General features: G+C 24.2%; 2 protein-coding genes across 2 annotated transcripts; one reads left to right on the plus strand and one right to left on the minus strand.

Moving 5' to 3' along the window:
• Positions 1-251: 251 nt before the first annotated feature.
• LOC128959271 (sodium-dependent glucose transporter 1-like) lies at positions 252-3,172 on the minus strand. The gene is made up of 5 exons (XM_054305210.1): positions 3,132-3,172; positions 2,940-3,063; positions 2,259-2,783; positions 1,032-1,820; positions 252-298 (listed from the first exon to the last, which is right to left on the minus strand). Exons 1-5 carry the CDS (start codon positions 3,153-3,155, stop codon positions 252-254), a joined length of 1,509 nt encoding a protein of 502 aa, XP_054161185.1. The 5' UTR covers positions 3,156-3,172.
• Positions 3,173-6,256: 3,084 nt separating this feature from the next.
• On the plus strand, positions 6,257-7,903 carry LOC128959272 (E3 ubiquitin-protein ligase NRDP1-like). The gene is made up of 3 exons (XM_054305211.1): positions 6,257-6,859; positions 6,962-7,246; positions 7,886-7,903. The coding sequence occupies exons 1-3, from the start codon at positions 6,257-6,259 to the stop codon at positions 7,901-7,903; spliced, it is 906 nt and encodes a 301-aa protein (XP_054161186.1).
• Positions 7,904-14,145: the final 6,242 nt, after the last annotated feature.

Genomic DNA, 14,145 nt, shown 5'->3' on the forward strand with positions numbered 1-14,145 from the left:
CGGATAATAGGCCGACAATTGGTATATTTACGGAAAAATTTACAAACATTTTCCCTGCAATACGTCTATCGTCGARTGTGTATCGTTGAAAATTTATCTWGGTAAATTTGATAGACTAGTATCCCTGTACAATTTGGGTACACTATCTATACTATCAATTAGATTGATGTCCGATTTGACGATGCTATTTTTCGGTACCAATCGTACTAAACCATTATCAATGGCAGCCATTTTCGATGAGCTAGTACAGTTTAGCTATTTGATTTATGCATGTTCAATTGTACCTGATCAATTAAGCCTATTGATTCAAAAAATTGAATCTATCTATCAATTAGATAATAGTAATAATAATAATAATAATAATAATAATTTAAATAATTCTCATCTATTAATACTAATGTCATTGAAATCCCTATCAAATGATATATGTTTTACRGCTTATAGTTTGTATGCAATTAAAAAACAATTATTGATAACATGTTTATCACTAATACTATCMTATACTGTAATACTTATACAAACAACTACTTGATGTTTAAAAATATATTTTTTATTATTATTTTTGAAAAATAAAATTATTTTCAATTATCTATTAATTATCATAATATTGTTAAAAAAAATTACGGAGAAACAACAACAACAAAATTTATATATTAATTGACAATAAATATTAAATAATTATTTATGTTAATTATTTTTTGTATGTTTTTTAATGATTTTTATAAATTAAAAAAAAGTTTTTATTTATATATATATTGTATATTGTAGTTTGAATTAGATTTAATTATAATTTTATAAATTAAAAAACTAATAAAATAATTATTAATTTTAAATTAATCGTAGATAAAAACAGTTTTTTTWWAAAATAATATTTTATTAGTATTTATAGTATAATAAAAATAATAATAAGTATCACTATTAGTATAATTATTATTATTATCAATATTTTTGATTAATATGATTATTAGAAAAATTATTAAAATTATTAGTTTTAATATCAGTATTATTATTATTATTGTAATTACTATTACAATYATTATTATTATTATTAKTAKTAGTAGTAGTAGTAGTATATAATCTATTATATCGGTTAACCAGATATATCATCGACAGAAACAATAGGAAACATAGACAGACATACACGGCCTCAACGATTACCACTATCTGCGAATGTTGTTCAATAAATATGCCCAACAAATACGGATTGACCAGATTTATTAGGTCGGAGCTGAATATAGCAAACGCACCWATAGGGTTAGTTAGCTGTACGTACTGTTCCAGATAGGCAAACATTGCCGGACACATTGCCGACAAGCCTAGGCCAGCTAGTATACAGGCTAGCCAGAGCACCGGGAGATTATATTGGCCAACATACAGGCAGATTAYGGCTGAGGCYAGCAGTCCGAAATGGTAGGCAATCATATGTTGAGGTGAAAATTTCATGGCAGCCACAACGCTGATTGCCCGGCCTACGGTAAACGATATGGCTATTGCCGATACCATAGCGGCTGATTGCTGGGCAGTTAGCCGATGAGGACAGTACTGGAAATAGGTTGCACCGAATGATGTCAGCGTTGATTCGCTAACACAATAGGCCGATAGCCACAGACAAAACAATATGATTGCCCGACGACGGCACGGAAAGTCTGGCCTATCAAACAGTTTACAGTCGTCGTCGGCCGTAACGGTGTTRCCGACGGCAATGCTGTCCTCCTCRCCAACGGCTCTATCGGCCWGTTTGGTGGTGGCGGTTGGCTTGTGGTTATATCGGGGCATTTGATAGCGTTTGATAAAATACATGGCCAAAAATGATACCGGAGCTGATAGAGAGAGAGAGAGAGAGAGCAGATAATTATTATTAGATTTATTTATTTAATTAATTATTATTTTTATTAAAAAAAATTGTTTAAATTTTAATCTAAATTAAATTTTCTCATTTTATCACATATTTTTTGTTTTTTTTAATTAATATAAACATAATATTGTATTTTAATGATTACAGTATAATAAAAATAAAAATAATATATATATATACGATATATATATATATATTTATATCTATTAATATTTAGCACTACTAACTGGTTATTTTTTAATAGTATTTAAAAAAATAATATATATATATATATAGTAATAATATTTTTATTTATAACATTAATTCAATAAATATAAAATTCAAATTGTATTAAAGCAAAACAATATATATTAATAAAAAAAATTTACTAAAAAAATAATTAAATCAATTTTTCAATGCTTACCTATTAGTTGAACGAAACCATTGATAAGAAACGGTGCCAATAGGCCGGTACGTCTRTCTATACTGTCCTCATCCAACATACCATCATCACCAACAACACTGTCGTTATTTAGCCAAACATAGGCACCGGTAGCTGTAATATTCATAACCATACCGCTAGTATTTGTCTCTATAAGCGGTACCGGTAGCTGTTGCTGGTGATCATCACCATCTGCATCACTAACAACAACAGCATACTGTTCCCCAATCAGATGACTTTTCAGTATCAACGGTGCAACTATAGTACCCAAACCGAAACCGCAGTGCAACAGCTGTAGAAACGGTGGGCTACGGTTGGCCCACATTTCGCACATCCATACGTTAGCCATACTGTTCCAGACACTGCTGCCCATACCGATGAAAAAGGCGCACAAATAGAGTGCCCATAGATCAGGTGAATAGGGTGTCAGGGCTGAGCCGATGCTCATTATGGCCAGGAATACGACAGCTGTTAGCTGACGATTGATATAGTCGTATAGATAGCCAACTGTCCCATTAATATATGAAAAATTAATTAATTATAGAGAGAGAGAGAGAGAGAAAGAGAGAGAGAGAGAGACAAATAGAGAGACAAATAGAGAGACAAACAGAGAGACAAACAGAGAGACAAACAGAGAGAGAGAGAGAGAGAAAGAGATCTTACATATGGTGCCAATCATATAACCGGCCGATAGTAGTGTCGTATACAACGATACATATCGTATGGATGTATGGAGTATGTGYTTCATGTCGACCATTGCCGGCGCATACATACTGACGGTCATACCCTACGGATAAGGAAAGTGGGGTTAAAAAAAACAATTAAAAACAAAATTAAATTAATTAAATCACTTACTAATGCAATGTGTGTGTAGATCATGATTGCTGTCAATAGATATTTATCCCAATTTTTTTGGAAATTTTTTACAATACTATCGGTTTGAAACATTTTTTCWGCTATTTTTGTTGACATTATTATTATTAGTATTATAGTATAGTTTTGATATTTTTTTTCAATCTATAAATTTCAATCTAAATTTAAACAACAAAAAAATAATAGATAAATAAAATTTTCCAATAAAATAAAATTGAATTAAAAAGTATTTATATAATAATAATAATTTTATTATAAAATTATTTTTAAATAAACTATTATTAAAATATACTGTAATTAAATAATTTTTATTATTATTAAAATAATAAAATAATTTATATAAAAATAGTACAAATAGTAATTATCTTTTGAATAAAACTAAAATAATAATAATAAAAGTAATAATAAATTGAAATGTTATTTACATTTGAAACAACTGTGACTTTTTTTTAAGTCAACAATTATCGTATCATTAAATTTATATAAACTWTTTTTAAAAAAWAATTATTTACTTTCAAAGGTTTATCTCAGCGATCAATCACATCATTAATAATAATAATAATAATATTATAATAAATTATATAAATATATAAATTATTTATAACATAAATATTAAACACACAAAAAAAGTCTAAATTTATCTATAAATTTATTTATTTATTTATTCAGTGATCAATGTTATAGATGTTAAATAAAACTTTAAACTAATAATAATAATAAAAAAACAGTATATTTAGAGTTCAAGTTCAATAGTAMTAGTAAATTGTTTTTATTGTACAATATTGTATTTTATTGTATTACTGTAAACATTTARACAGACAAAAAATTAAATTAAAAAAAATATATAGAGATATACTTATGTTTTTTTTAAACTTTTAAATAAATTTCACAAAATTTAATTCAACACATAATATAAACATTATATTAATTAATAAATTGCAAAACAAAAAATATTTGTTAAATTGTGAAACATTTATTATTTACACATAATTTATTTTATTTATATATCAATTTACTATCATATGGTTAATACATATAATAAATTATTATTTTGCAAAATAAATATTTCGCAATTTTTTTTGTATTTAATTTTTAATTTTACAAAATTTATAAAAAAAAATATATGAAAAAACATAAGTTTTACGGCATTTACTAGATTTGACACATCAATAGATTAACAAAAAAATAAATAAAAATAAATTTAGTTTATATRTYGCAGTCGTGAAGCACAGGTATGTATATCTACTATAGGCATAAAATATAAGGTCATAGGCTGACCCTTATATAGGGATTTTAGACAATAGATTGACCCATAAAATAGTCGGTAGTTATTTGTAAACTAATAAACATATAGAAAGTGATTATTATTTTTACTATAAATGGGCAAAAATGCTTAAAATTTAAGTCTATTTTTAATAATTATAAATTTTAGCTAAATTTTAGTGAACAATATTGATATTTAAAAGTTATTTTTAAAAATGTTATGTTAAAAGTGTTTATACTTTACAAATATTTAATTTGTTGAAAAATTCACAGTAAATAATTTATAATGAGTTTATATATATATAATTAAACTAAACTAATTTAATTAAACTAGTTTAATTAAATAAATATTTTAAATTATTAAACATATTTGATTTACTTTAAARAAAATACTTTTGACAAAAATATTATAGTAATAATTTAATTTAATAAAAAAAACTAATTAAAATATTAAATAATTTTATAATATATAAGTTAAAAACTATTCAATAAAATATTTCTAAAATAAACTATACATACAGTTAAAAACAATACAATTATTTTTTTGTTTTTGTTATATTTGAATGTAAATTTATAGATAATACACATTTTGACTGTATAAACAATAAAATAATAAATTCAAAAAAAAACATTTTAAATATAATAATAATAAGTTAATAATTTTTTTTTATATAAATAATTTAAATATTTCAAATAAATTTAATAAACAAGCAAATATCAAGTTAGTAATTTATTAAATTATTTTATTTTATTTGAATATTAATATAAATATTATAAATTTGTTTTAAAAAATTAATAAAATTAATTTAAACACAAAAAATTTAAATAACAAACGTGTTAATATTTTAAATAAAATTATAATAAAAATACATTAAAATTTATAATTTTATAAATTTATTTTGATTTTACAAAATAACTACTTTAAAAAATATCTAATTTTTTAAAAAKAAAATTATTTATTGTAAAATTATATAAAGTTACATCATATACAATATAAGTTACTAATTAATATAAAACTTTTACTTTTTTAAAAAAATAATTATTTATCATAAAATTTAATCAAGCATATATATAAACTAAAAATATAACAGTAATAAACTAGATAAATTATAAGTATATTAATTTAGATATTACAGTATATATATATATATATATATATATATATATATTTCAATAGTTATATTTAAGTCACTAATACTATATATATACTGTATATATATATATATATATATATATATATATATATTACTATAATATCTAAGTTACCCAAATTGATAACAATGTTTATATTATTAAACTAAATAGATTATATGTTAATAATAATAATAATAATAATAATAATAAATGGTTGCTTTTTTAATGTATTATATATTATTTATATACAGTATTTTTATTATAACTAAATATTAAGTTTGATATAATTAGTAATAATAAAATAGTTTAACACTTTCACTACTTAGATAATAATAGAAAAAACATTATTTAATAAAAAAAAACATTATATTTGAGACTTTCAATACCACTTAATATAATAGTTTTATTTTATAAAAAAATTATTATAAATTTTTTYTAGTACAGTATTTTAATAATAATAATAATAATAATATTGTAAAATATTTAATATCAATAGTATACTATTACAAAACACAATATACTAACTGTGTTTATGTACAGTATATATGATACATGTTTTTACTACTAATAATATATTGATATATTAATAGTTGTAATATTGAAATAATAATTATTTATATATATATATATTTAGTATAATAATCATCAATAATAATAATACTGTAATATCTCTACTATTTTTTATATATTAGTGTATTATTATTATTATTATGGGTTACGATAAAAAACGGTTTGTTATCTCGACTACCGGTGCCCCAAACGATTTGGACGAGTTTGTCTGTACAATATGTATGGACGTATTGGACGATCCGGTATTTTCCCATCAGTGTTGCCGCCAGAGCTACTGTCGCCAGTGTATCGGCCAATGGCTCAAACAGGTACCCAGTTGTCCCAATGATAGATCGCCGTTAACTATGGACGACCTCATTGGTCAGTCGCGTGCGTTCACCAATCTATTGGATCAGTTGCGAATCCGATGCGACTACAACGCTAATGGTTGTCCAGAAACACCCCGATTAGCCGATTTGGCCGTACATACTGTCCAGTGTCGGTATAACCCGACCGGCGATAGTGAGTGCAGTCAATGCGGTGTACGACAAACACCGCCGTCGACGATGACTACCACCACTATTGACGGCGCCGGCGGACAACATAACTGTGTGGCAAATCTACAGCAAACTGTTGCCGACTTAAAGTCAGAGCTCAGACAGCTTCGGGAGGCTAACTGTGCTATGCTTAAGGCTAACACTACTAGTAGTAGTAGTAGTAGTGGACAGTTGTCTGATAACAACACCAGCAACAGTAACAAACGGGTCAGTAATATAATAGTTAAGTCATAAATATTTGTGGACAGTTATGTCAATACAACACTTYAAACTAATTATTTTCTGTATAATTGGATTTTTTTCTTGAAGTCGTCGACCACTACGCCGGCACCGGGAGTACTACGTATCAATATGACCGATATGACCGGTAAAATGCAATCAAAAATAACCAAAYTGGCCGTACAGTTGGCCACCACCGGTACCCGTGGTGACCTATCGAAACGTGAAYTGGCCGTCAAAATCAAGCAAACACTTGACAAACAGTACGGCCAGGATTGGACATGTATGATCCGGGTGCCCGATCAGGCAGCCATTAGTTTCTATTGTGAACGCGAATATTTYATMAATTTTGATCTGGGTCCTAATGATAATTATGTTATTTTCAAAAACAAACAATGGTAGATTCAAAAAATAAAAAATTGTTTTATTGATAATAATAGTAATATTATTATTTTTAAAAAAATTGTTTTATTGTGATTTTTAAAAAATTATTTTATTTAAGTATTTTTATTATTTTTTTATAAATACTTATTAATACTTATTAATAATTTTCTATTCTATTATTATTTTTGTGATAATTAATTATGAATTTTTGTTTACTAAAAATTAAATATTTAATACTTGTATTTTATTTTATTTTTTATTTTTAAAAATTAGTTAATAATTTAATAATCTATAAAAAAAATTAAATAAATGTCAAAAAAATTGCTAATTTATTATTATTATTTTATAACTATAGTAAATAATAATAATAAATTATATTATTTATTATTAATATAAAAAATATCATTATTATTGCACTTACACAACAAATATCAATAAAATATAAAATCTAATTATTATTATAATAATTATTATTATATCTGTAGTGCATAATAATTAAGTAAATTTTTTTTAAATAAAATATTAATATTATAAAATATAAATATTTTTTTTTGTATAATTTATCAAATAGTTATTACATAATAATATATTGATTTTTTTTGTTATTGTGTGTTCACATATTTATACTAGTACATTTATCAGACATAGTAAATAACATATTATTATTATTATTATTATTATTATTATTATTATTACCACTACTAATACTACTAATACCACTAGATTTTGATTTTTTAATCAAATTACGTGATAGCTTAAAATTTACAAAATAATTATTATTACTATTATTTTGAATAACTGGCCTTAAACTAGTAGTAATAATAGTAGATTTAATTATTGACAAACTGATAATGTTGGTTATAAAATTATTGACAATTTTATCCAAAACAAACAATAGGGATAGTCCAAAATATAGGCTAACCAGACTGGCCAACAAACATAGATATTCGTCGAACGGTAAGCGCACCTGTAGTTCATAGATGGTTATCGGTTTTGATGGCCATTCCAATAGTATTGAATAACTATTACTAGTACTACTACTACTAACCGATGTTTTATCCATAGCTAGGGAATAGTAGGCTTGTCTAGTGTCCACTATTGTTGAACACATTTTATTACATGTGCTAACTATAGGTTCAGCTAATTGTTGTTGTTGTTGTTGAACAAAACTATAGTTGCCAGTTGACCCACCCGTACTAGTTGTTAGGTTACTATAGGATTGCCATAATATTCTATCGGGATATCCATTATATTTAGCTAATGTTTGTCTAATTTGACATTYCATTTGACAATTATATTTAGTTTGAAATCTACCGGCACCACCACCACCACCACTACCAGCATCAGCACCGGTWGCCATAAACYGTTTGTTTAATAGCATWACTGTTTTCGTAAAGCTTAACAAACCAATAGTGTTGCCATGATGATGATGATTGATTTACATTGATAACCAATAGTCCACGTCTAGCACTGTTCCATAGTATCTCATGTCGTTCGTGCACGTGCAAAAAAATCATATCAACACGTGTTGTTTGGTTAGTTGGCACTAATACTAGTATATGTGCCATATAGGCTAACTGTTCCGTTTGGTCAGTCAATTGAAATCGATCATCGGCTAGTGGTGACCATTTGGAAAACATKGTCCAACAATAGGTATCGGTATCTAATGCTGGCCARTARGGTGCTAGCTGATTTTGTTTATTACATGGTATTGTCGATGTTGTTTTACCATTAGTACTAGTAGTAGTAGTAGTATTTATTAGCATACATTTTATAATGTCATCTAACGGTACCAGTAGATCCAATTGTTCACGTATGGGTAGCCTATTGAACAGGTAGCTAACATTAGGATTATTAATATGATTATCCAGTTTAGTTGAATTAAATATATTTTCCAAACGTTTYCCATGTCTAGACCAATCGAGCATCTGAAATTTATCCACACAAATAGTTATAGCTGGCAACTCTACTCGATGTGCACTTGATACTAGTTTAACATTGGTAACGGTTTCATATGAAAAATATGATTGACTTAATTTTATCGATTGATATAGAAAACATGATAGACATAGTAGCTTGATTAAATAATTTATTACTATTACCAAGTTAATTTTCATAATTATTTTTGTTTGCTATAATAGTAATATAAAGATATTAATACCTAATATTTTCAGATATATATATATATATATATATTAAATAAATATAATAGAGTTTTATTTTGTGTGAYAAAAAAATATTTAAAAAWWATAAATTTCTATAACAAGTAATATATAATGATTAAGTATACAATGATTTATTARCTAATAATTTCAGATTTATATATACAGTATATATATAAATTTATATATATATATATATATATATATTAATTAAGTGTTGTGTAAAAAATATTTCGTCAAAAATCGATTTAATTGTTGTTTTATTTTTTTTTCATTGAAAAAAATTATGTTTTTTCAAATAACATTTGTTAATTAATTGTATTCATAATGTAATTGTTTGTCAATTAATATATATATATATATATATATATATTAATAGTTTTGTATGTTTCGTATAGTCTAAACTAAAATTGATTTATCATATTATTATTACATCAAAAAAATAATAAAATATATTCAAATGAAAACATAATTAATAATTCAATTAAGTTATTAAAATAATTGTTTGAAATAAAATATCTGACAAATTGTTAGAAACAATAATTTTTATTTTATTTATTAAATAAAAATAATTAGTTTTTATTGATTATAAGTAGTAAACAATTGTAGTATTCTTATAGTAATTATAATTATTATTTCATATTTGATAATAAATTAATATTAACATATTTTTAGAATATTTTATTTTTTGATACAAAAATTGCTACTTTTAAGCTATTGGATTTTAATAATGAAAAAATTTAACATTTTAATACAATAAACTTACAAATATATAATTAAAAATATAAGTAATATAGTAATAGTTTCTGAAAATATAAAATAATAATAAAATATATAATTAATTATTATAAATTAGCTAATATATAAAAAAATATATTTTCTAAACATATTACAAAAATAGATAAATTACTATAATTTAAAACAAAGTTAAAACTTAATTGAATATACTAATATATTTTTAAAAAATAATCATTAATGTTAATTTAAACTAATAAAATTATAATTTTTCAACTTAAAAAACATAAATATTGATTTTAAATATTTTCATCAAATTAAATATAAAATAAATAATTTTATTCAAAAAAATAAATTATAAATTATTTAACAAATCACTTATCAAAAAATATGATGAAACTATTTGCCAACAATACTGATAGAGTATATAGTTTTTAATGGCAAACATATTCAGACACCAGAAACCGATATCCGTATCGGAAAGCCATTCATTAAATGACATAATCATTAGCCGATGTTTCAATGATAACCGTCGGCGTCGGCGGCCATCCGTTAGCTGGACAACCAGAAACCGGTGCATCAATGGTCGGCAGCAATGGGCATACTTGTTGACCGATGCCATCAAATAGTTGACAACAACTAGCATACCTATAATAATGCCCAGTTCACAATAGGCTACACCAATAATCCACGTATTGAATCGTTGATTATATTGGATAACATAGACGCTTATGTTGATTTGAAACGGTATTATAAAATAGATAATAAATAGTATACGACTGTAGACTTGATTTAATTTAGCAATCATATGGACAACCAGGCGATAATTGCCGACTTTATGGCTAAACAGGTATAGGCTGTTTGATTTGATAATACTATCGGCTAATCGTCTATTAACTTGAATTAACTGGTATTTCAAGTAACTGACTGTTGTATATATTTGTAATGTTATAATCGATACACTGGTCGATGCATTATGTAAACCACATATACCTACTAGAGCTATGGTCGACCATATGATGACAGCTATCAGTAGTTGTTTTGAGGAACCGATCGGACTGTTATGTAAATAGGACAGTACTGTAGGTACTATCAGCAACATTGATATAAATAGTACAACCATAGGTACCATATATTCAATCATAATTGTCAATTGAAATATTTTTCTAGCAAATTGTCGTTCATTTAAAATACCAATATTTAATTGACTATTAGTTTGTTGGCGCATAATATTGTTAAGCAATTCAATCGGGTATAACTGTCCCATCCATTCATAGTAATCGTTAACAATGATAACACATATACCTATGGCACTGGTTAGACAAAACAGGATGGACATAATCTTGTAATTGCCCAATAGATACAAACCGTTAGACATATAGTAGTAGACATTGTTATTATCAAACAGTATGGATATGGCATACCGGAGCACAGTTAGCATAAATGCCAGTCTCAACAGTAAAACAATGACTACTCTACGTGAGGACAGTCTATAACGATGTTGTTGTTGGTGTCGATGACAATAGTCATCAAAATTTTCAGCCATTAATACATAATTTTTTGTACAAATTTTGTCAAATCTATTGACAAAACTATCAACTGTTGAATTATTAGCCAAACTATTGTTTAATTTACATTTTATTAATAATTTAAACTTTTTTAGTTTAATGCAAATAAATTTTTGTAGTTTATTGCTAATAAAATGTTTTAGTTTATTGTAAGTAAACATTTTTTTTTGTTGTTGTAAATAAAATATTTTAAAATAATTATAACTTAATATTTTAATAATATATTAATATTTTAATAATATATTAATATTTTAATAATATATTAATATTTTAATAATATATTAAAATATTTTAATAATATATTAAAATATTTTTAATAATATATTTATATTTTAATATTATAATTCTAGGTGCATTTATAATTTATAAATTAATTTATAATTTTAATTATAGATTATTAGTTTTAGTATTAGATTATTATTATTATTAGAATATTTATAAAAATAAAATTTAATAAATTTTTATAAATATATATTTTAGTTTTGCAATACTCATAAAAAATCACGCAATTATACCATTAGTATCTATATTAATATAATATTATAATATAAAATAATAATAATAATTTCAGTAATGTTTTTAAAATAAGAAAAATATTTCAGTAAAAAATTTATTTATTTTTTTATATAATTATTTTTAAAGACAGTGGCAAAATCAATTAAAATAAGTTTAATCTAAAAAAAACAATAACTAAATAATTATTTTAGTTAAAATAGGCTTAAAATTTACAATTAATAAATAAATTTCGAAATTTTTATATACAGATTAATATTAAGTTTTTTAATATACAGTTGAAAGATACAGGTATTTAAAATAATTGAAATCTGGTTAAAATTATGAATTTTAAACTTAAAAAAACATAGATATTGATTTTATCTATATTTTCATCGATTTAAATATAATAATATAAATAATTTTTATAAATCAAAAAAAAAATCTATAAATTATTCAAACAAATCACTTATCAATAGATATGATGAAACTGTTTGCCAACAATACTGATAGAGTATATAATTATTTATTGGTAAACATATTCAGACACCAGAAACCGATATCCGTATCGAAAAAACCAATCATTAAATGACTGAATCATTAGCCGATGTTTTCAAATGATAACCGACGGCGTCGTTGTTGGCGGCCATCCGTTAGCTGGACATCAACAACGAGATAGCGGTGTAGTAATGGTCGGGACCAATGGGGGCACACTTGTTGACACCGATGCCAATACATAGTTAATAAGTGATAGTAGAAACAACACACTGTTGGCCAGACCATAGACGGCTACACCGATAGCATATCKGTTGGATTCAGGATCCAAGGGCCACATAGACAACCAGATATATCGGTGCATTTGTATGGACACACACACACACACACACACACACACACTGGACAACACTGGGCCATAGTAGCCGACTGTTGTTTGGCTGTTAACACCAAAAACAACAGGGTATATATGCTGTTTGATTTTTTTTATCTCTAGACTAATAGTGTATTAACTTTATATTAAATGCGTAATTTAAAATTCATATCATTGATATTTAATGAAATATTTATTAAAAATAATTATTAATTAATTTTTTTTAAATATTAATTTAAATTATCATTGTTTTGATTTGTTTGTGTAAATAGTTTATTATCATTATTATTATTAATAGTAACATCAATTTGATTTCTATTGATAACAAACACATTATTATTATTATTATTGTTTATATGGAATATTTGAACCAGATAGTTTTTTACAATCAAATTTATTTTGCTAAATATTTTATCGCAAATATTTGAAAATTGATATATAGTATAGCCATAGTATAGGCTCAATAGGCTGGCAATCATAACAAAATATTCATCAAAATATAAACGATAATTAGTTTCATATAATAGTTCAGATTCGTGTGAAAAGCATACGCTAATTGAAAAACTATTATTATTTTCATTAATATCATAATTATTACTTATAATTTCATGCGTTAACGTATATTTATACGTACGATAATCATTGATTGATTTACAATTATTTCGACAATAATTATTTATCATATTATCGTAACTATTATTACCAAACTTATCAATATGTTTATAATCAGTTAGATTTTGCCATAAAAATTGACGCGGATAACTACTATATTTTTTGTAATGTTTATCTATATAACATTCATAATAACAATTAATATATATAAATTTATTATTATTATTATTATTAATTGTATTATTTACCATCGCTGTACGTTTATAGTTAATTAACAAATCTAAATTATTCAATGATATATTATTTTTATAATTTATAATAATATTTGCACTATTAAAAATTGAATGTAAAATTTTATCACGATCAAAAAATATTGTTGTAATTATATTATTTGTTAGTAAAGATTTATTTAAAAATGTAAATATTAACGATGGATGATAATAATAGTTAAGT

This window comes from Oppia nitens, unplaced genomic scaffold (genome assembly GCF_028296485.1).
Source record: "Oppia nitens isolate AA-2021 unplaced genomic scaffold, nextdenovo-longstitch-racon4-pilon3 scaffold43_pilon_pilon_pilon, whole genome shotgun sequence".
Taxonomy (NCBI): domain Eukaryota; kingdom Metazoa; phylum Arthropoda; class Arachnida; order Sarcoptiformes; family Oppiidae; genus Oppia; species Oppia nitens.